This window comes from Glossina fuscipes, unplaced genomic scaffold, assembly GCF_014805625.2.
Source record: "Glossina fuscipes isolate IAEA_lab_2018 unplaced genomic scaffold, Yale_Gfus_2 0, whole genome shotgun sequence".
NCBI classification, from domain to species: domain Eukaryota; kingdom Metazoa; phylum Arthropoda; class Insecta; order Diptera; family Glossinidae; genus Glossina; species Glossina fuscipes.
In genome coordinates, this window is record NW_023998414.1 from 40,062,331 (window position 1) to 40,087,664 (window position 25,334).

General features: G+C 34.4%; 1 protein-coding gene across 4 annotated transcripts in view; it reads right to left on the minus strand.

Annotated features, from left to right (window-relative positions):
- Nucleotides 1-781: 781 nt before the first annotated feature.
- LOC119644242 (teneurin-a) overlaps nt 782-25,334 on the minus strand; it is a 444,303-nt gene continuing 419,750 nt past the window's right edge. For all 4 annotated transcript variants that reach the window (XM_038043783.1, XM_038043776.1, XM_038043796.1 and 1 more), the window contains 3 exons: nt 23,830-25,208; nt 20,841-21,352; nt 782-4,732 (listed from right to left, as the gene is read on the minus strand). In XM_038043783.1, the coding sequence (XP_037899711.1) occupies nt 819-4,732; nt 20,841-21,352; nt 23,830-25,208 (5,805 nt within the window). In that variant the 3' untranslated portion in view covers nt 782-818. The remainder of the gene's footprint in view (nt 4,733-20,840; nt 21,353-23,829; nt 25,209-25,334) is intronic.

Consider the following 25,334-nt stretch of genomic DNA (forward strand, 5'->3'; position numbering starts at 1 on the left):
GTTGTTCTCTTGTGTGTGTCAATCCGCCCGCTCTTTCTCTCTCTCTCTCTCTCTCTCTCTCTCTCTCTCTCTCTCTCTTTCTTTCTCTTTCTCGTTTTCTCTCCTATATATATATATATATATATATATATATATATATAGATGTGTGTATATGTGTGGGTGTATGTATTTGCGAGTGTATGGGTATGTGTTTTAAAATCTACGCCAGTCTCAAAAAGCTCGAGTACCATATATAAACAATTTTTCAAAATTAATTTTTAAAAAAAATCTACTTTAAAAAATCAAACAATTCTTTTCTCTTAACACGACTTGACAGTTACTTATGTTTAAATATTTTGTTTTGAATTTTTTAGTTTTGTTGTTAATTCTTGTTTTGGGTGTTGTATATATATATAGTATATATATATATATATATAATACGACTTTTTTTTTGCAAATTTAGGTTCTTTTTATATAAAACTAATCTTTTTTTTTTTTTTTTTATTATTCACTACTGTACACTTATAAAATAGTCAAAACTATTTTTTTTTTTTTTATATATAATTGAGAATATTTTGTGTTTTTTCTTTCTTATTTAAGGAAAAACTTATAAGAATGCTATAGTACTAGGTGTGTGTTTGTGTATTTCTGCAAACTTAACTTTCATAATTTTTGCAATTCATTAAATTTGTTTTTTTTTTTTTTTTTTTTTTTTTCGTTTTTTATGACAAACTGAAGTTTTTTAGCTTTTTTTTATTTCTGTTTTTCTTTAATTAATTTTTGTTATTTTTTTTTTTTTTTGTTTCTTACTTTTGTTTTTTGATTAAAAATTAACTAAGCTAACACTTATTAAAATGCTTTAAACAATCACTGCTGCTGTTACTACTGCTGGCCGTGGCAGTGTTTTTATTATTATTGTTATCAGTGTTGTATTTTTGTTCCTTGTTTGCCTCACTTTTCTTTCGGCTAACGTCATTAGACGTTGTCAAGATCTCTAAGCGATTTGTGCTTCTTCTGCGGCGTTTACGTGTCGTAATAATACCCGCGGCTCCACCCGATGCTCCTTTCTTTTTTACAAATTTTATATTATACGGATCTTCGGCTAATTCTGGATACATTGCTACATCGTGTATATACTCGCCTTCATAATTATTTGCATAACTTTGTTTTAAAATTTCGTCTATCTCTTGTTGATTCCATTCAATTTCGGAATTAAGGCCATTCCTTAAAGCTTCCTTCTCGCGATGCCAGGCTTTGCGTACAGCTGTCAGTTTGGCATGATGCATTAAACGTTGCTTCTCTTTTTCTACAGTGGTGCCGTAACGTAAATTGATAATAGCATGAAGACCATGTATCTTGACATCCAAATAATTGGTACCACTACCATTCTCTCGGGTAATCTCGTGAAAGGTTGTATTTACTTGGCCTTGTAGTCTCTTCAATTGCTGCCGATCTTCACTGGCTCGCCACAATTCCTCCTTTACGAAAAAGAATGAGTCTTGTTGTGCATTATGTACCACAAACGTGAAAGGTAACAACTTGGATCTATTAAATACCGAGGTGTATACATCGCGATAGATGGCGTTAGCTGCCGGTACACTAGAGACTATGGCTTGGCCGTCTGAGGTCCGCGATACAACAATACCTTTGCCAAATGGCGGCTCTGTATCAGATCCTATTGTTTTAGGATTGGGATTCATGACATCGTACTTCAGGGCCGACTGCGGTGGGGCTGATAAATCTTCAAAGTTAGACATTCGTCTAATGTTCAAATGTGCCAGAAAACCGCTTTCTACTGCCATGGTAGGCACATTATATCTGGGTTTCTTCAAATCCAAAGCGATTGGATTATGTGGTGCTCTGCCCCATAGCGAAGGTTGCTCCCATAGTTTACGGGTTAATTGTGGCAATAGGTTTTCCATTTTAAAACCTATAGTGGACATCCATTTTTTAAATGTAGACGGATAGTTACGATCATGGCCCACATTAATCGGATCGTTGCCGTTGAAACGATACAAATGCATTTTGGTCGGTGTTATAATGCGTTCTAAGACATTTTCCCAATTGGGACTCATCCATTGCCCTATTAGCGGATCATATACTCGGCCATCGCCCATATGCACCAATGTTGTTACCTGATCTAATATGCCACCGCAGAAGTCAATTGGCAAATAAAGGTAAGGATTTGAGTCATATACAATATGACCAAACGGTGATCTCATTATCTCTCGAATACCTTCGCCGTATTGATTGAAGATCATTATAGGCGTTCCGCTTTGATCTGTGGCTACGTAATATTTATGCCTATACACCTGAGCGTAAATCAAATGACCGACGTCATCATAAGTTAAGGACATCAATTTGCCATCTCTTGGCGAATAAATTTGCGAAACTTCATAAGGCCGTTGCTGATTGTTGTAAAAGAATTGAGTAACGTTGCCAAAGTTATCTTTTCGGGTAACCAAACGTTTCAAATGATCGTAATAGTAGCGTACATCGAAACGTCCTCTTTTGGTAGCTCTAACAAGTAGACCTTGTGTATTATAATGGAATCTTTCTTCGCGGGCATTTTGGGCCACCAAGCCGCGAGCATCATATTTATATTGTCCTTCGCCAAACTTTACTATCCGATCTTGGTTATTGTATTCCATAGGTATAGTGTTGCCGCGGTAAGTCAGCGACAGCAAATTTCCATTGTCATCATAACGGAAACCCCATGGTTCCTGAGCTTCTACCCCGATTAGTTGTCCGTCACAGTCCCAAGTGTAATTCTTAACATTTGTATAAGTGTTCACAGCCATATTGCGAGTATAAGTGCGGGTTTGCGTTATACGCCCATGTATACCGAAGCTATACTCCATACGAAATACTTCCAAGCGGTGTATGGCTAAAGTAATTTTCTGGGTCATGAAACGGCCATCTACAGTACGCGTAAAACTGGCGGTGCCATCATAAACTTGGGTTTGATTAAGCAACGGATGCATTATTTTGAATTGACCAATCATGCTGGGCTGGCCGGTGCGCATGTTATAAGCAAAGTTCTGCGCGGGCAAATTTTGACCGCCAATCCGGCCTTGGATAGAAATAACGCGAAAGTCTGTGTCGTGTTCATAAGTGAACTTTGCATTACTTAAGCCCGTTTTGGCTACAAAATCAATCCGTTCTTCAGTTAGTAAGCCACCGGCATATTCAAAATCCCATCTGTACTCCAATTCACGTTCTATATGGGATACTGTGCTAGGCATACCTGTGGACTCGTTGTATATAAACTCACTTTTTCCGTCACCATGAACAATCTCAGTTAATTGACCTGCCGCATTGTAACGATATAATATGCGAGCACCATCTCCAGGAAATATTGTCTGCAGTAGAGCTCCTGAATGACTATAATGTTGTAAATATGCTCTAGAGCTACCAGGAGGGGTATAAGTATTGCGTATAAAACCGATTGAAGTTTGCATGCTAAAAGAATGCTTAGTGCCGGACGGTAAAATAACATGCCTTAAGCCACCCGAATCATCGTATTGCAAAATGAATTTACGTTGACTGGCTAAACCAATTTCTGATACGAGATTCCAGTCGTTGTACACAAAAGAAATAATACCGTCTTGCTGAGAAGTTATTTCAGATAGGAGACCATGGCGGTCGTACGAATATTTTAGATCAGCGGGACCCCAGGCCCAGCCTTCGATACGATTAAATCGATCATAAGTCAAATTAACGGGATAGCCGTTGGTTGGATAGAATGACTTTGGCAGGCCTGATTGATCGTAGGCTACGATTAAAATGGGAGTACGATTCATATCATAAAAAGTCTCACGATTCGTGAATTGATCGTACTCCACACCAATGACTCGCGACTGATTAACCCATATTTCGCGATTGAGCGTTTGTTGAGGATTACGGACGTCACCAATAAGATTGTAGACTGAATACATGTTGTTAATCTGGCCTTCGCCCATTACTACACTTTGATGAGACCACATGGCTAACATTTCAGCTTCGACGGGTAAAGCAGCCTCTAATAAAGGGTGACGTGCCACAGCGGACGATTCTACCACTACACCATTCGAGCTGTGTATAATTAAGGTATTATTGGGTTTAATTTCGGCGTTGGCGTTTTCTCGACCCTTCTTTAAGAACGTCGAACGAACACCACCCAAAACCAACAGCTCATTAATATCACCCTTTTCGCGAGAGAATAATGATTCAACTGAAGCGTGCACATATACCGTTAAGCCTTTATTATCGGCCAATTGGGATGTAATACGCACAATTTCACCGCTTGGGAGAATGAGACCCGTAACACGACCAAATTCATCATATTGGTAAATATACGTCTCGCCACCCGATGATCGCGAGTTAAGTAAACCAGTATTACTATCATAGTCTAGTTCGATTTCCTGGCGGCCCTTCTCACTTAATTTCGTCATAATGCCGATGCCATTGATTTGTATATCTGACTTATGATCTTGAGTATTCTCTATTGAGCTAACAACGTTGCTATAATCACGCAGGAATTGTATCTTATTACCTGAGGCATCGGTAACGGTGGATAGGCGACCAAATGAAGTGTTCTTCGAATACAGAAAACTATACCTTGTTTTGCCTGAAGTCAAGTCCTTGGTCGCTACATGTTGTCCATAGCGATTGAACACATAAATCTCACTGGAGGGTGGATACGGAATATGAAATTCACCATTTTCGTCATGCGATGGCAAATAATGCTCCAAAGCTAATACATGCAGCGAGCCTAGAAATGAGAAAAAGTTTAATTGAAAAATTATTTAGAAGCAAATAGTAAAAGACAAAAACATTCATTGATATTTGTTGTAATCAGCGAGGAAAATGTTTTTTAATAATACATTTGTAGGTATGAACGCATTTGTCAGCAGATCATAAATCCTTTATGGTTTTTCCTTTTTCAATCGTTATGAATTTATTGTACATGTGTGAGCTTATGTAGGTTTGTAGGTGTAAGTGATATCTCTTTTGCATTTTTTTTTTTTTTAAAGCAGCATGTATTGGTATAATAGGTGCATTAAACTGCCTGAACTTTGACATATTTATGCACGACTTTGTTGCAAACTCATACAGAGCCGTTTAGTCAACCATTTAACCACTCTCAGCGCCGTCAGTTATTCCGTCAGTCAGTCAGTCAGTCAGTCAGTCAGTCAGTCAGTCAGTCAGTCAGTCAGTCAGGAAGTCAGGAAGTCGGGAAGTCAGTTAGCCAACTAGTTCGTCATAAAGACAGTCAAAAGAGTCTGCTTTTCTGTCATTCATATTTATTGTCATTTACAATGCTTTTGTGTATGCGTTGCGCGATAGCATGTCTGAGAAAACGAGAAAAAAGCAAATGTGGAAAAAACCAAAAACCAACGAAACCTTTATGTGTCATTGCCTCCATGAATGATTGAATTGAATGAATGAACGAATGACTGACTGACTAAATAAATGAATGCATTTTACTGTTATGCTGTTGATTAATGTTTTGATATCTTGTATATAAGTATGTATGCAAATGCGACTATATGTATATATAAATATATAAGCTTTTGTAGTCACATCATATCAAACATGGATGGCATTTATGTATTTTCATACAGCCATTCATTGGCAAACAAATAAACTGACAGACAGACAGACAGACACACAGACCAGAAAAGGATTTGTTAATAAATCATCGAAAAATATATTCCATTGCAATGGGAAGAGATCACATGTAATCGAGCTACACTGCCATATATACATACATATATATATATATATATATATATATATATATATAGTGTAGTATAATATATATACATATATTTATTTATTCATTTATTTATTTATTTATATATAGAAAGAGAGACAAGGCAATTGCATTTTTGGATAAGCATTATAATGATAATTAAAATGATGACGATAGAGTTCAAGGTTTACAAACAAAGTCATTTAAATTAGAGATTATAAGCAAAACACTTTTTACTATGGCATTTCCCATTGAACATAAATAAACGAGAAAAGTTAATCAATGTGATATATATATATATATATATATATATAAATTGTAAGGGTTTATTACTGATATATGCAAACTTTGTAGCACAAATTATATAAGCAAATAATTTAAAACAAGAAAAGAAAATCCCTCGACTAAGATTTAATGCGTTGTACGCAAAGCAGCAATAGATCGGAAAACTTTTCTTAATAACAAACATAGCGATTACGGAGTGGACACTATGTTTATATTAAAATTTTGAAGGGTTTTGGCAAAGGTATTTACAAAAGATCCCAGATTCGGCAGCTTCGCAATTCTCTCGATTTTCTCGATCATGACAGGAATATAAATCCCTTGAATACATATCTTATTCTGATCGGAAACTTGTACATCTTAAGGTCATATATATGGATGACAAATCCAGAATATCCGGACCATTTGATTCCAGGGATAAAAAGGTTAGGGTGGAAGAAGAGAATAATCTTGCAATTCATTCAAATTCAATCAATTAGCAGAGTGAAGATTAAAGCGTTTGACAACTGCACGACTAAATGAATAAGTTTTCTTGTATTTGTTTAGGGTGATTGCCTGCACAATTTATCCATTCCAAGCGCTCTCTTTACGACTCACGATCTTATTTTGTATATAATTTTACCATAATTTATGTTGACTTTATACTGCTATTATTATCTTTTTATTGTTATTATTATTACACTTTTCGCCTCTTTTTTCTATTATGCTGTCAGTGTGCATGTATGTGTACATGTACATTTGAAACTATTATTTTAAAAATAATATTTTTTCTTTATTGCGATGGCGAACGAAAGACGAAAGGACAGCAACCTAACTTCCTCGTTTCTTTCAATTTTTTTCCTTTTTTTTTTTTTTTCTATGAAACAATTGTTATGCACTTATTGCGTTGTTATGCACTGTTTGCTGAATTGGACCTTGCGTTTTCATATACCCCCCCCCCCCCCCCACGCACACACACCCCATTCCGCCCATCCCATCCCATCCCACCATCTCGACCATCTAATGCATCCTGGTTAGTAAACGAGCGGGAGTTTGTGTCTTAACTGTTCTTTATTTTGTACTGACTTTCCTCTCTGCTATGCATCAAATTTTCCCCCCTTCGCCTAGTTGACTTTAGCGTTGTGTATACGCTTTGATGCTACAGTGTCTGAAAAAAATTTTTTGCAAATTTTTTGTAATGTTTACATAAGCGTTCATTGACTTTTGTTGTGATGCTCATTTTTAATGGCGGATTTCCGGTATTGTAATTGCGCGCCAATTCTTAGGTTTGTCTGCGTTCGCACAAACAAACAAGCGAGTGAGCAAGCAAGCGGTTGCAATTCAACTGTTTGGTTTGTTATGAAGGGGAGATTTTGCTGTTTTCTTATTTTCTCTTTTCTCTTTTCTTTTTTTTCTGTTTTCTTTTTCTTTTTTTTTGCCTGACACACCGTCCCAAAATGGAAGTATACAGACTTTCTCAACTGGTTTAAAACGCCCTGGAGGCGTACATTAGAAATGTTGCAAAGCACGACCATCCGAGTAACTGCTTTAGTCTAGTCGTCTGTCTGTCCACCTTTTTACAATACGTATAGTTGGAATCGGGTAAATAATTGAAACTTGAAAAGCCTACTGTTCTAATATATATTCACTTATTCAAGCTTGAAGATGAAACTAAACCATCCCAAAGTGGATAAAAGAAAAACTTATAATAATTAAAAAAAAAAAAAAAAAAAAAAAAAACAATTTGTTTTTTAAATCAAACTTTTAAGTTAAGTAAAAAGCATTTCTTTTCTCAATCGACAAGCAAAAGTGCAATCGATCGGCACAATACTTATGTGTTATATATTAAATAGCATAAGTGTACACGTGAGCCGTCAGGATAGCAAAATTCAAACGTTCATTTTATTGCATTTCTAAATTCATGCTTATACAGCTAGGATAAGTTTATGTAATATTTGCAACTTTTCGTTGGAAATTTATTTCGGAAAACAAATCTTACAAGTCATCAAGACTACAATACAATCCTCTTTATTTAGTGGAGCACAGACAAAATATATATTAAAAAGTTCGCCTCGAACTTAATTTCTCTCTTGTTTATAATTACACCAAATATTTTTGTGTCACATTCACTCTCTAGGTGTTGCCGTATTTTCAAAAAGTCATTATGTGAAAATTCATGTGAAAATTCCAGTTGTCCGAAATCTCCCAACACTCAAATCTAACTAAGTAATAGTATTTCGGCTAACTAAATTGATCTGAAAAGTTTGAATTGGGTGAATCAATTTGTTAAATTCCTTTCCATAAAATCCTTCCTATGAAATATCAGCCTTCATATGGCAAAAGGGTGTAATTTGTAATACTTTATAATGAAAATCGGTGCATAAAGTAATTAGTAATTCGATATAAAAATTTGGGCTACGTAAACTTATTTTTTCCAGCCACGACCTTATAAGGCCTCTAATGAAAATTGCGACTTTGCGTTGAAGCAACGTATAATTTTTAGTATGCAATTTTGTATTTGACGCATTGGTGTAGGATGGCTAAAGGTCAGCATTGCCGAACTATAATAATTTTACTTGCTGTTGTTATTTTTTATTTCTTTACTTTTTTAATTTCACAGACATCTTTTCTCTTCATTATCAGCATAAAATGAAACTTACAAATTATTTATATATATATATATATATATATATATATATAAGAATGAATGCTTATATTAAATAGATCCTTATAATGTTGTTATTGATAGTTGCTGTTATTTTAATTAGAGTTTCATAACAGACAAACAACCTTAGGAGAAAAGTTTAAGTTAAGCATGACAATTTTTAAAGCATACTTTTCGGATGATTATTTAAGTAAGATATTTAAAGCATAACTTTGTTTGTATTAAAACCGAAGATATTTACAAAATCATTTTACTTGCAATAACTACTAAAACTATTATTGATTGGATTTTTCTTTTTATTTATTTACATACATATTTATTTATATTTTTGTGCACACTTTTAATAAAAACTAATGTAACTTATGTCTGATAGTTTTTTTTGTTGTTTTTTTTTTGCCCGAAGGCTTGTTGGATCAGTTCATTTTTATGTTCATGATTCGGTTATAACTTGGCTTAAACAATTTTTTCATTCAGGATAACATTTAACCTACTTTCTTTGCCTTCATATGAAAAGAAAAATGAAAATCTACTTTTAGGCTTAAAAAAAAAAAAAAAAAAAAGTTTTCATAATTTTAATATTACAACAACAGCAACAGCAACAACAACGATAACGAAAATAAATAATATGAGTATTTAAATATTTTTTGTACTCTTAGATATATTAAGTAGTTTGCATAAATTTTCTTTTTTGTCATAATATTCCTAAAACACATTGAAATTTAACGGAAACACTATTTAGAGCAAATGTTTTATACATTTACGAAAAATATGTAAAATGTTCCTTATGTTCATCTTAAAAAAGGAAAAATCTTTAATCCGACTCTAGGACATTTAAGTTAAAAACCCCAAAAAGAATTGCTTAATAAGGCAAAACATTTTAGTGTGCTGTTCCTTCAATGTAAATTTCTCGCCTTGATTCATCTTCAGTAGACATTAAGAAGGCAGCGCACCGTGTTTGGCCATTGAAAGATAAGTAGCTACTTCGAATGCCTTGAAAAAGCAAAAAAAAAAAAAGGTACTTAAGCATAAGCAAAGAAGAGAAAACCACAAGAGAAATAATCAGGAAATAAACTGACAGCCTCGTCAAAGTATAAAAAGAAAAAAATAGAGCACAAGATGTTCTTAAGCTTAAAGTCTTAAGCCTATTTACGTATAAAAAGAAAAACTCGTATTTATATATAAGGCTTAAGAAACCCACTACTATCCCACTATAGAAGCAAAACTTTGGATCGCTCGAAAAGTTGCGATGCATTTTCGCAATGAAATCATTTCTGAATGTATCAAGAACGATGTTATTGCCTGAATTAACATAATGCTTGTTTAATTGAATCTTGCATATTTTGCAAGAATAGAGAGAAGTGAAACATTAAAGTGCACTACTTTAACTACATTCAAGGCTGGAAATCAACTTTGTATACAAATCTAAATATAAAAGCTGGGTTGAGAAAAGTGCTTGGAGCTGATCATGGCTAAGAAAGTTTTAACCAAGACTAAGCTTATTTCGAGTTAAATTATTCGTAGATTCACAAAATGTTGTAAAACGGTAAGAGATTGCAGAGTCCACGAAAATATAAATTTAACGTAAATATGTCAAGAAAGATTCGCGGAAAAATAGGTTACGTTAATAAGCAGTATAATCATCTACGATGTACTTCATTTCATATAGGAACTCTTCCAAATAAAGAGTTCATATTGAATAATTGAAGTGAATTAATTTCCTTTGTTTTTGCTGTGATATATGAACAACAACGGGACAACATCTGGACAACTGTAAGTAACGTCAGAATCAAATAAATTCCATTGATTGCGACAACTAAGAAAGTTCAGATTTCACCCAAGTACCCTTGGCCGATTGCCTATGAGCAATGAAAACCGATTAGTTAATTCAGTCATATCCTTCCGGATATCCACCTGGGACTATCTTGAAATTTTCAAAATTGAACACAAAAATTAAAATCTAATTTTCATGGTCTGCATTGATTCGCTTGTACGCATATGCTTACAATGACTGATGATTGTCAATTTGAAAATACTTAACCGTGACGAAGCGTAACATATATGCGCGTGATGCGTTGAGAATATTTATCAGAACTGTACCTTTAGTGTGACAACAGTTACGTTAAATTAATTAACAGGCGTTCATATAAACTTGCCAGCGTGTGTCCCGCATATGTCTTAAATCAAATAAACTTTCCTTTAATGCGCATTGCAGTGATTTTGGAAGATATTTGAAGAGAGAAACTAATAATCTCTGTGAATGGGAATAACTGCTGCTCCACTTTGCCAAAAAAAAACGGAATCTGAATTCAATATGCCAGTTAGTCATACTTTACACCATAGCTTTATTGGTTTCACATTTCCGAATTAGTTGAGAAAACTGCTATGCAAAAAAAAAAAAAAAAAAAAAAAAACAATTTTCATAATTAAATTATTTATGAAATGGATAATCTCTTCAAAACGATTAGACTTTGCTAAACGTCAGTTAAGGAATAGAAACGTTTAAGCAAACAGCTTGTGTTAGTTAACAAGCTCGATAAGTTTCTCAGAGATTGAGATTGAGGGAAATTAGAGAATAACTACGAAGACGACTTAACCGGGGCAAGGCGCAAGTATGAAGAAGTCAGCATGCCCGGGTTCAGTCGTCCGTTCAATAATCCACATTCGTGTGTGGTCGTACAAGCTACAAGAAGGTACTCTTTACCTACCTCTGTCGGGCTGCTGTCTGACCGTGTTACGCGCCCTACGATTCATCATAAAGCAAAAAACAACTGAGGAGAGTAATGGAAAGTGAATGGAAACAGACAGTGCTACATATTCTCCGTGGTCAAGTACACGTTACCCTCTCCCAAAACATTCCCAAAATAGAACATGCCCGCTTGACATGCATCCTATCAGCTATGCAGCATGGCTGCTGCTGATCAAAAGCATGGTAAGATAAGAGAATAATGCTCCGGAATATTAAAATGTCTAAGTCTTTCGGCTTTTAAAACACAAGCATCCACGGTAAAGTGAATTAAATCGTACTGCATGTACACCTTCCTGGCAGAGCTATAAATGCAATAACTTGCTACGGGTATTAAAAAAATCTCCTGATAGCGACTGTGGAGCATTTTATGTTCATTTTTGATAGTAAGACACGGCGTCTGATAGCCCAACCGTCCACAAGCTCATTTTCAATGTTCGAAGGACAAGTTTGAGTAAACCCATATATTCTACTCCTTTACCCTTTTGTAATAAATGCGTAAATTAATTAAAAGGCGAAGAAATTCATTTGTATAAAAAAAAAAAAAAAATAAAAAAAAAGATGAAAAGCAACCTATTGGATATTAAAAAAAAGTGAGCGTTCGATTATTTGATATTGTTTGACAAAACAAAATTTTAATAAACAGAAATTTTTTACGTAATTTGCAGGAACGAATGGAACGAAAAAAACGTAATCATATCACTTTACTCAATAAATTTTCTTTTATATTCTCTTTGGAATTTATCCTGTTACGTTATACGAAGGGGTGTGGATCTGTAAATGACACATACGTACCATTATACCATTTCAGATACGGATAAGGGAATAAAAATAAAAAGATATTTGCCGCATTTTACCTTAGTGAACTATATTTGTGTTTATATTGTACAGCTTTAGATAGGACGTGTTTGCTGTACGTTAGTGATAAAGCAAAGGTATATATCTGTGTATCTATATATATGTTTTGCATGCATCGCGGTGGTTTTTCAGAGAAATTTTATGAGTTATCATGATACTGAGTATACACTCTGAGACTAGCGAATAGCGAACAGCGAACTACGCTTACTGCTGCCATTCCATATACAGCATTCTCTTAGCTAGGAAATTATTTCAGTGTATATACATTTATCTTTTTTTATTTCAGTTTGGAATTCAATGCAAAAAAATTTATTCCTCGAAATTTTATACACATGTTAATAAGTATTCCGAAAACAAAAGGTACGGAACGAAATATTTTTTTTGTTTTTTTTTTTCGCTTTGTTCGTCTTTTGTATATTAGTTTCATATATTAAAAAGTTTTTGTATTATTTATATGAGATATAATTTTTCAAAATTATGGCAGTAGTAGTAGTTTTTAAACGATAGAGTAGAGTGGCAAGAAGAATTCGCAAGTAATTTGAAGAATTCGCTAATTTTAATACTTTCGCAAACATATTGAAGTATGTTAATTAGTAAAAGTGAACTTCGAAGATATTGCATTAGACGATGACAAGCCTTTGTCTGTCCAGGTTTATATAGAGACTTATATGGACTATACGTTATGTTTTTATATTTCTCTTTCTACTTCTTCTTCTTCTTCTTCTTCTTCTTCTTCTTCTTCTTTTTCTTCTATCACACATTATAACTGATATGCGGCTTTTTTTATACGTTAGATATTATATTATATAAAACTCGAGCTAGTAAAGCTCGAGCTCAATATATGCCTGGATACTGACACATCATCAGCTTAGTTCTTCCGGAAGCGTACAATTTGCTCCTTTTCAATTCGAATTTCTTAACGAAAATTATATAACGCAAATCAATGAATTGGAAAGCTTGAAAGCCCTCATATAGTTATCGAAAGGCCATAACGTATTAATATGCAGTTTAAATATGCTCATAGAATATATCGCATCTTCGCCTTTGTCTAATTGTTCTGGCAATGTAACAAACCAAACAGTTTGCAACGTTGCAGACGAGTGCAGCCAACAATTAATTGCTGTACACTACTTCGCTTAGGATAAGCCAAAGTTAAGAATAAAGATATGTAAAAATTTGGGATTTTTAGCTTTATACAGTTGACTTTTTTACAAAGCCTTAACCCTCAACTGACGCGATTAATATATATATATATATATGCCAATTACTTATTTTGCATTTAATTTCGAAACAAGAGGACCTTTTGTCGCACAAATGAGCTTAATTTTCACAAAGAAACTTACATAGGTGAAGCGGATCTTGAACATGGACCCTTAAGGTTGAAATTTTGTACAGCTAACATATATGCGCAAAATCCGTTTACTCTTCAATTACTTATGTAGATTAGAGCCTTTCTCAGTCATATAAAGGCTTATTTATTCCGGAAATTTTTATACACGAGACATTGTCCTAGTTCAGCATATTAAGATCGTTTCTAAATTTTCCACATTCCACATTCCACATTCCACATTTATTATTGGCAAATAATATTTTCTATCGAATTTTCTTGAGAAATATTGAAAATTGAAATGCTAAAGCAAAGTAAAGGGACTGGCCCTAAAAATGAGCCGAGATGTGATGCTATTTTCAATAACATTCATTCTACCCTTTCGAGAAGTAGGATTGACGGATAGGCTTTTAAATTCGCGGACGGATAGCTTGATAAGTTTTGTGCTTGTTTCCTTTACCAATATTCAGGGCGGATATTCTCTAATATTACACGAAAGAGCTACGTGTTTCAATTGTTTTTTTCTGCTTTTGTGTCAGGCGTTCCTCCTTTTTTGCCATTGCCTACTATTTAAATTATCGAAGAATGATTTAAGATTGGTCTCAAATATTAGACCGCCTCTCAACAGATTGACAGTGATTTACTGAGTTATATATCCCTCGGGAATAGTTGTATTCTATCTTAAGTTTACTTATCTTATTTTAAAAAAAATAAAAATAAAAAAAAGAAGAAAAAATGTGGTTTTTGTGTTACGCGTTTAACCCATTCTTCAAATACGTTTGTATAGGCTGTGAATTTTTTTCGATTGACAGATGATCAGTGAATCAATTTTAAATATCTCAACGATCGTGATCTAATCAAGAAAGAAGTTTAACATCGATTCTCTGAATTGATTTTTGACACAGAATGGGGAATATAAAGTACGTGGCGTTAGGGTTAGTGTCTTGGAAAATGCCACTGATAGAGAGACAAGTGGATGCGAAGTGGTGCGCGTTGTTGCAGAGCACAATACACACATTTGCGTGGTCTTGTTTGACCTGTGAGATTAAATAGAGAGCAAGTTTGAAGAGTTTTAATAAATATTAAGACGAGCAGACTTTGAGGATTTGCGTGACTCAATAATGCTACATATATGACGAATGGTGCAAACACAATGACAAATTTAATGTATTCGTTTTCATTTAGCGAATGGGTATGAAAAACCATTTTACAAAGAAAGAAATTTGACCCTCGAGCAAAGTAATTTTATATAAATTTATTCTTCATTTATTTTATTTTGAAATTTGTGTAAAGAATAAGAGACATAAGGGGAGAGAGAAAAAGTAAAGAAATACAAATAATATTGTATTCATACTTTTTCTCACACACGCGCCCACACGCACACGCTCCCATACACATTTGTGTTTTGAGATATAACAAAATCACAATTTACTGCAGGCCAAGACTAAATATTCAAGCGTTAAATTAAGAAACTAAAATACGAAAAATGACACAGACACACACACACACACACACACACACGCATGCATATACTTACAGACACATACCTAAGGAGAAATAGATTATATTCTGAAAATAACTGCACACTTGAAAATCTAACTATATATGTATGTATGTATCTCTGAAAGTACGTATGATTGTCATTGAATGAAATTGCCTTAAGTGATGAAATAAATACATGGCAATGATTTGGAGAATAAAAAAAAAAAAAAAAAAAAAAATATAAGTAAAATAAAATAAATAAAATGAAATCTATAAACACACTTACACCCACAAGAAAATGTAACTAGAATTTCTTAATATGGTTGTAAGTATCTAAAAAAAGGAAATGGAAAGGAGAGAGTAAGATAGAGACAGAGAGAGAAAGAGAGAGAGAGAGAGAGAGAGAGATAGAGTGCAAACATATGTGTAGTTCCCGGATTCCCTTAATCGTATATGTGTACATACATGGTTACCTGTTATATGTAGTTACACATCTTAATACATACATACATACATAAAATATACACATGGTTATGCAATCATATTCGGGCAATTTCTATATGTAAGGTTGATGATTATTATTGTTATTATTACTTTCACTTCTACATGACTTAACTTTTATATAATATTTTTTCTTATTATTATTTCTATTATTATTATTATTATTATTATTATTATTATTATTATTATTGTGATTATGATTTCATTTTATTTTACATTTCTCAAACAAAACAACAAAAGTAAACTGAGCAACTGAAGGAATGCAATCGAGTTAAAATAGAAATCGTATTAAATCTAAACACATTTCAATATCTAATGTAGTGTTAGAGATGTGATTACCTTACACTTCATTTAAAAGGATTTTTCTAATATTAAGTATTTTGTTTTTTTTCTCCTATTATGTCCGACCCGCAGTCAATGAGTTCTCAAAGTGAATGCATGCTTAATAGACTTGAAATAGGGATTACATTACAATGAATGTCTAAACCGTACTAACGACTAACGTTATAAAATAGATGTAGATTTGTTGAACTTTACAAAAAATCAATGGGAAGAGAGAGAGAGAGAGTGAGAGAGAGTGAGTGAGAGAAAGATAGAGAAAAAAAAAACATTCATTTCAAAGAGATTAACTATAAACATATATATTATATTAACCATTACTTTAATACACATTATTGAAAGCTTCACTAACAGTAACCCACCAGTTATTGTACAACGTTTGAAAAAAGGCAGAAAATTTCGATTAAAATAAAACTGAAACTTGAACGGGTTTGTTGCTGTTGAAATTGAATCTACAAGCGCTTTCGAAACGCTTCTATTACAGTTAAGTAATCAACGGAAGGTTGAATCATATCTAGTTATGGTGGGCGTAAACGTCATTTATGTATAATTCGGAGACTAAGTTAAACGTTTGATAAGAAAATTCATTTATTTTGCAATTTTCCTCTTTTGCCCGCCGTGTAAGAGAATAGTATTCGGTTGCGAACGAATTATTTATCCGCATCGCCGTTATCCTAGAAAAAGGCGAAAAAAAATTAATAAAACGAAAACACCGTAATTTCATGCTCTATAGCATTGGGCAGGCGTGACTCCTTCACCATAGGAATAGGCGTTCGGTTATTTTGTAATGCTTAGCCGCTAGAGCAAATAATTTTCAAAGCACGACCAAATCTCCTTACCTCTGTCTTATGTCTACGAAAAGCCTCGTGAACGATCGCTTGAGTGTGAATTATGTGATGTCTTGAAATACTGCTTGATAATGTTTTAGGCTTTTCTAAATTTACGTCTAAAGTATGTCTTACTTTGCGCGTACCGCCCAATAATCTAAATCCTTATCAGTCAATCAAGGTTACACTTGCCATTTCACCTTTCTAATGTCGCATACAAAGTGTCGTATTGAAGTGATTATATGATGCCACACTATTCCAGTATCTTACCAAACCAAAAGCTATATTGTTGTACTTATGGATAGATGTATCCAGACGGCAAGTGTTTCACAGAGCTTTGTCGATCAATTAGATCTTTTCAGAGAACTATTACGTTTTCTCAGCAGTGCACGCGTGTACGTTTTCCAGCGTTCCTCACCGCAAAGGTGCCCGCGTGTCAGGGTTAGCGGCTAATTCAACTAACCCTTCAATGCATTCGGAACAATCTGTCAGCTGCCTCGAAGTCAAACATACTCAAAGACTAATCCCTTCTTTAACTTTTTCCCCACCTATAATCCTTTCTGACCGAGGCTACCAAGGCCGCACGTCCAAAAGATATTCCCTGAGTGGTAGATGAAAAAAGCAACTAACTATCCATAAAGTGGTTCGCTTGAATTCAAATAATCCCGCGCACGCTTGTATTCGATGCTTCTAAGCACTCACACTTTCAATAGTTCGTGCAAAACTATTTAAATAGTTAATGCGTTACTAAGCACGCACAAAGCAATTATTGCGCACTGAACTCTTCATGGGAAAAATTGCAGCTCTCATCAGTTAGCTTCTTTAAGCGAAAAGCTATTAGTTTGAGTAACGTAGTTCAATAAGCGATGTTTGCTCGTTTTTTTTTTTTTTGTTTTTTTTGTGCTTTATAGATCGCTGAGAGAGAGAGAGAGCCAGTTTATTGGCTTGCTTTTCCTTTTTGCCTATACCGAGTTATAATGTATTCCCGGTATCATGCACACACATGCCTTTTAACTGTGTAACTATGTACGAACTTGGCTTTGGATTTGATGCTCTCTCAATAGAAAACTGCGAGGAAGAATTTTCCGCTAACTCAATTTTTAAGACCGATAGTAGTATGCTTTTCGCACAAATTCACATACGGACGAACAAATATTGCCAGTTCAAAATTCAAAATTCATGGTTAATTAAGAAAACGCGTATACTTTATAGGATTCGTGAACGTTCTCTCACCCTCTTTAGTTAATAATAAAAAAAAAAAAAAAAAAAAAAAAAAAAAAAGAGAAGCGAAGAAGTCTAATCAACTTTTATTTAAATTTATTTTGTTAAATAAAATGTGTGCGTCCACCTTGACTACCGCTTCCTCAAACAATTTTCCTTTGCTCTTCATTTTTATTATACGATAAAAGAGAACTAAAATCTATGAATGTATGTATGCATATGACGCATATGTAGGGCTTGCTTATGTGTAAATATATGAGTGCAATTGTGTTAACGGTTGCTGACGTGTGTAAAGGAAATGAAATCTTTTTTTCTCACTCACTCTCTCTCTGCCTTTCCCTGTCCTTTTTTGCATAGAGACAATCATTAGCTTTTATGCCAAGTGCCAATTTATTTTTACTGACAAAATGTTAACGGAAGTCAAATACGTACTTCCGACATACAATGAATACTACACACCCTCAGCACTGCAAGGAGATAAGATGCTAAACATAAAAATAGCTTTACAATAGAATTTAACAAATTGTATCAACTTTGTCACCTATTTCCCTCTCTCTTTCGTTTTGTATATCAAAAAAAGAAGAAAAAAATAAATAAAACGCAGGGACATTTCGAAATGCTGATTTAGGAAAACTTTTGTTCAAATTTCTTTTTTCTTCCTTTTTTTTTTTTTTTTTTTTTTTTTTTTTGAGTACTTTGTTGTAACGTAAAGGAAATAAATTTTTCTATTTTTCTATTTTTCTATTTTTTGTTTTTTGTTTTATTGAAATATTCTGTGCATTGTTTATCTGCAAACTTTTCTACTTTCTTTGTATCTGCTCTATAGCTGTAAAAGGTAATTAATCTTCTTTTTTATCTGTTTCCATAGCCAATCAAGTTTTTTGTCAGTTATCTTGGCAGGGGTGGTGGCAAGGTATACACTTTATGTTTATTATGTAGTTTTTCTTCCGTAATTAGATAAAAACAACTCTTCAATATAATTAATAAAATTCTGACTAAAGTTCCTTTAGTTCCTTTGCCTTTCCATAATAACATAACATAATATAATAATAATAATAATAATAATAATAATAATAATAATAAAAATAACAAGAAGAAGAACAAGCGTAACAACAATAAAAGTAAAAGTTGTTTTAATATCTTCCGGTAGAGAAGAACGAAAATCGATAGTAAGTAATTAATCAAGTTACTTGAGTACACGTTTGCACTTAATAACAACTTTTCAGAGAAACACTACTACAGCATACTTCTTTTTATAAATCTTTATTAATAGATAAAAATCTCTGGAAGATGTAAGTGAAAGGAAGCGAGTCACGGAATAAATTAAAGCTGAGAAGCAACGGAGAGGTAGATAGATAGATAGATAGATAGAGGGAGAGACATGTGGTAGGTGACTAGGAATGAGACTTGAGAAATAGTATTAATGGAAATGAAGATGAAATCTCTACCACATACCATACAACGCTGAGAATTTAAATCGATCTTATTAGCTTGAGAGTTCTGTTGGCAGCATTATTAATCACTTTAAATGTTGCTACAAATATGCGAACATAATTTTAAATATATTTACATCTAAACGAAAACGAAGCATTTCGCATTACTTTATAATTTATCATTAGTTTCTAAATCGTTTTGAAAGAGCAGTGAGATGGAGTTAAAAATTTAATACAAAATCACGGTTCACCTTTGACTCTGAAAAGTAAACTAAAGACTAAACAAGATTAACATGCGAAATTTAAAGCATATCATCAGGGGACTCTACGAAATGAACGAATAGCAAGCAGACTTTCTTTAATTACCAGCGTACCATTTAGCAGAATTGGCTAAAAAACACTTGTAACTTTATATAGTTGTCAGTAGCATAGGTTTCCGTCTCATTTTTAAGCAGGATTTTGAAGGATTGTTTGTACATATTTGCGCGGACTATTTCAGGTAATGTTAAGATTTACCGACAATGATTGTCGACGTATGTGTGCTGATGGTGAACATATTCACTATTAAAATAATTGAAACGTTTCACGGATTTTAATAAATAACGACGAGAAGCTCCGTTGAGGTCAAAAGCGTTTCTACAAGACTACTGGTCGTCGACATTGCGTCGACATCCTTGGTGGTTATATCGCGAGATAGTTTTCAAAGTTTCCTTTAAAATTTCAGTAAAAACTTTTGAGTTCGGTCGCTAAACGATTGGCGTACCTTGCCTTGCGCCTGTGCGGATATGCGATGATTTAGGAGAAGAAGAAGCGGAGGGGAAAGAACGCTTTGAAAAAGTTGATAAAATATCTCAAATTCTTGATGCTTCATGTGTTCTTAGCGCCAATGCTCGGTTCTTATACTCATTCCGGTACATGTACAATTTCCTAAGAAAAATTTATTATTTGCGTTTCATTTTTCGCATGATGTTAATCTGCCATTTGCAAGGAGCAAGCAACAAATTGCTACTGTACGTGGGGCGGTTCACAACAATTGGAACTCATTGATTGCATGCTGTTCTGAGGAAGGAAGGATGTCTGCGTTGGAGCTAGAGCTAAGATAAGATAAGAGCCAACCTGTGACGTAATTGGAACAGTATTCACAAAAAAGAAAAACTGCGTATTGTACGTATTGTACGAATTGCAAAATCATTGAGAATATATCCACTGGATTGACTTAAGATATTGTGAGAGAAAAAAAAAACAAAAAATAGAACGAATCAATGAATCAAATAAAGTTAACTAAAGTTCAAGTGGACTGACTGGTTTCTCAATTTTCGTGTTCATGCCATGCACGTCCTTTGTAACATTGAAATATTCGGTGAATTTTTTAAAGCATTACCATGTTCAGCATTCATTTGCAAGCGCTCTGCTGGACATTTTTCTTTTGTCCTTTTTTTGAAAATGCGTGTATTAGCAAACACTTACCTTGATCAGCTACATTTATAACGCCATCCTGGGCGACCGCAATTGCTGAAATTGCTTGAAAACGCGCATTGGAGGACAATAATGTTTCGGCATTGCTTAGTGTACCATCATCATTTAGAGCAGCTGTGCCCGCTAAATTGCCGGCTGCTGTTGTTGTTTTAGCACCCAACAAAACTGTTGTCGTTGTTGTTGGTCCAGTTGACATTAGATTGGCCGTTACGATGCCAGCTAATCCAGCGGCAGGCGTACAAATACAAGCACCACCTGCACCACCCATAAGCATGGCTGCCGAAAGACCAGACGCGCCAATGCCATTGAAACCGCCACTATTTCCGTTTCCGCCAGATGGTGTTGTCGGTGTAGTGCCACCACCGCCGCCGCCGCCGCCGCCGCCGATATTATTGCGAACTGGTTGCGTAGTCGTTGAATAGGCACTATTATGCGAACCAGCTAAGTTCGAATTAAAGCCGGATGCACTGGCATTGAGGCCAGCGCAATCGCATGTGAAGGCACTGCAAACAGAAAAACAAAAAATAAATAAACAAATAAATAAATTTAAAAAAAAAAAAAACAAAAAAGACAAAAAAGACAAAAACACAAATGGACCCGATAGATATACACACTAACAAACTTAGATTAAAATAAATTGAATTTTCAATGAATACGAGGATATATCCGTTAACGAAATTGTTGTTTTGTTTGAAAAAAAAAATTAAATAAATTGAAAAAAAAAAAAAGAAACATTTGACGAAAACGGAAATATTATAAGAGTAGTTGCTGATAACAAACGAGGAAATTTTATTTATATTTTATCGTTTAATTTCATCTACCAAAAAAAAAAAAAAAAGGAGAAGAACAAGAGAGTGAAGACCATTTGCTTAACCTTTGCAAAATAGCAGCTGTAGAGGTAAATAAACCGTTTTTGTTAAAGCTTTGCAAAGCTGAGATAAAACGCATTCATGTCTTTTTTATTTGCCCCATTTTTGTCGATGTACATAACTAGAAGAACAAAGAGATGCGTTGTAAAAAAATTACGTTTTCGACCGCAAAAGTAAAGAATTTTTAGCGAAATATTTAAAAAATGTTTTTATTCAAGTAGAAAAACTTGTAGTTTTTACAATGATTCTTGTTTTTGTTGTTCAAAGTTGCACGAATTATATATACGAATATACGATATATATATATATATATATATATATATATATATATATATGTAGCAACCAAGCATAAGGGGATAAAGCAAAAAAACATTTACTAATACTCTTATAACGAAAGTGAACACTAACACCATACGAACAAGCAACGATAACACAAACCTACTATTGCCACTAGTACAATGCAATGGTACGAGCAACACAATAACGACCAGAATAAATAGTAAAAAATTAACAACTTGGCAAACAATGCGCGACAGATTAAAAAACATCGTCATCATCGTTTCGTGAATGTTGTTTTTTTTTTTCCTTTTTCTTTTTCTTTTGTTTTAAGTTGATAGCGTGCGCGTTACAATATTTACCGCGACTAATAAAAGGGGAGTGTACACTAACTTTGTTAAGCCCTCAAAGGGCTTGAAAAATTTATTTGGCCGAAATTTCGCTTACAATAAACTAAGATCTGTTGTGCGTGTTCTTCTCTTAGTCTTCGAAACAATTCGCTTCATTTCTTCGTGATCGTCTTAAATACATTGACTAAAGTAAAATTTCATATCGATATTTGAAATCTAATGAAAATTGTCTGCGTCACGTAAATGAATGCATTTACCCAAAAGTTGTGGCAAACTTTTTCACTCTTTCGGTTATTAAGAGTTGACTTGAAAACTATACGTTCTTAACTTTGATCGATTCCTTCACCGCAATCCGTTTGCAATCATCTTCATATGGTTGTCTTTTAGTTATTAAACGATTAGTTTGTGTTAATCATGTACTTGTAAGGAGTCGAGATTTTTAGAAACCAAAAAGGATGCGAGTCCATGATTCGTCTTCCTAAGGCTGTCCACTGTAGATTTTTTAACTGGTCTTCTTATGCTTTTTGTAATTTCCTTCTTTTTTTTTTTTTTCTTTCTATGTTGTAGCAAATTTAAATGAAGAAAAAGTATAAGAATGTGTAAATGCCTCAGTATCTGCTTGAAAACATGCATTTATTCATATATATATATATATGTGGATGTGTGTGTAAGAAAGTTAGTGGAATGCGCAAAAACACCCACACAAACAAACGTGAGACAAAACGCCATACAAATGTCGGCAAAAATAGGATGACAATGTTGCCCGCTGATAATACCGATGCTGTTGTCTTTTTTTGCGGAGTAAGTATAGTTGTTATTGTTGTTGCTGTTGTTGTTTTTATTCTTGTTGCCGTTATGCATAGTACTAAGATATTATGGCATTTTATATGTTACCGATGATACTTTGCTTGTCTTGTCTGCCAGTCAAGTTCTAGCCCAATTCCCCCGCCGTCCTATCTCACCCTCTCCGACGACAGCAAAAAAAAAAAAAAAAAAAAAACAAATAATTGAGAGAAAGAGCGTAAAAAAGATGATGATAGTGATGTTGACGATGATGATGACGTTGTCAGAGACTTACAAAAGTAGTAACAACAACTATGAGCCTGATGTGGCTGCTGCTGATGCTACTGCACAAACAAAACTAACTGATAAAAGATGTAAAATTGTCGGGCTCATAAGTGAGAGGGTAAAAAACAAGCCAGCTCAGAGAAAAAGAGTTGTTAACTTAAAGGACGTTGACATGAAAAGTCTCACTTAATTTTTTTTTTTTTGTATTACTACTTGTATAGTTCTTGTTATGTTGTCGCGTTGTTGTCTGTCAGTCAGCTGTTATTACTCTAAGAAATAAATTGTTTAAAAAGATGAAAAATTCGAATAAATGTTGAAAATAAATATTAAAAATGCCTTTAAATGTAATGGAAAAACAAGGAATACATGTTAATATATACAAGTGTCAAGTGTGTGCAGACATTATTATGCACTTACCTATTGCCTTCTTGTTTCCCGGCAAAGTAACGCATATTGCCAGCTGTATCCACTACTCGTATCGAATTAACGCGTCTCGAGTCACTATCTGCTATATACAAGTCGCCGAATGGTGAGAAAGCCATAGCCAAGACAGTACCTAAGACGTTATCGGTAGTCTTATTGTCCTTATCCTGGCCATTATTTGAGCAATGCAATGGGGTGCCAGCGACAACGCGTATCTTCATATCTGAGGTTAAGCGCAATACCAGACGATCGTCTATGAAATGTAAAGAACCATCTAACGGGCTTAAAGCTAAGCCAGTTGGCCATTGTAATTGAGCTTGATTGGCCATTAGTGTACCGGTACAAGGGGCAGGACTCCAATGATTGTGATGACCATGATGACCTATCAGTGTATGTATAATACCTTTGGGATCCACTGCTCGTATGTTTGTGCCGTCGGCAATATACATAGTGCGATCTGCAGCTATGGCCAAGCCTTTTGGATGGGAAAGACGTGCTTGTAATGCAGGGCCACCGTCACCGCAGTTGCTTTCATCGCCTGGTATACATCGTTGTCCAGAACCTACCACAGGTTCTGAATTGATGCTGGGATCTTTTACTTTTTCTAATCGTAATAAACGCAAAATTTGATGCCTTTCCGGATCGGATATATACAAATGACCATCGGCGGGTGATACAGCCAAGTAATATTGATAGGAAACTTGTGTAGCACTTAGTTGCAATATGGTATAAACTTTACCGTCAGGCGTTATGCGTCTTACCAAATTAAAATCGCCCACGTATAGACTACCATCTGGTCCAGATGCCAAGGCTATGGGTGTCAGTAATTTGGCATCTTTAGCTATACCATTGCAATGATCAGGACAATTCAGGGGACGTTGCAGACCAGTACCCATTACCACTTTAACGGTCCGTGGATACTCTTTCATGTGTAGCGTACTGCCGTCACCTTTTTGTAAAATTCCCTCATGGAAATTATAATGATGATGTATATCCAGACCCCAACCACCAATGTCTGAGATGTCCACATCATAACCTTGCAATTTCGCAGTTTGTGTAATCCATACAGGACTCACGCAAGTAGAATGCTGATAGCCCACCGATATTCGAGCTATGGTAACGCCATAGACTTTTTGACGATAAACATTGCGTTTGTTCCAGGCAAACGTATGTATTAGATTAGGATCGGCTTCATAGGTTTTCACATGCAATGACCCTTCAATTTCCACTCCGACATGCACGTGCGTCAACGTTGTCGGTATATGTTCAGCGGTCAAACGCATCCGTACAATGCTTAAATAGCCCGATGCTTGCGAAGATTGATATGTGAGATGTAAGTCGGAACCCGGTATTTGGATTGATTCTTGAACAATCTAAGGAAGAGACCACGAAAAATTATTATTGTACTATAAGATAAAATTTCATTTTTTTAAATTTGATGAGAACAACTTTTGAAATTTTCCTTAAAGCTAGTTTAAACTCGCGACCCACCCTGGTAT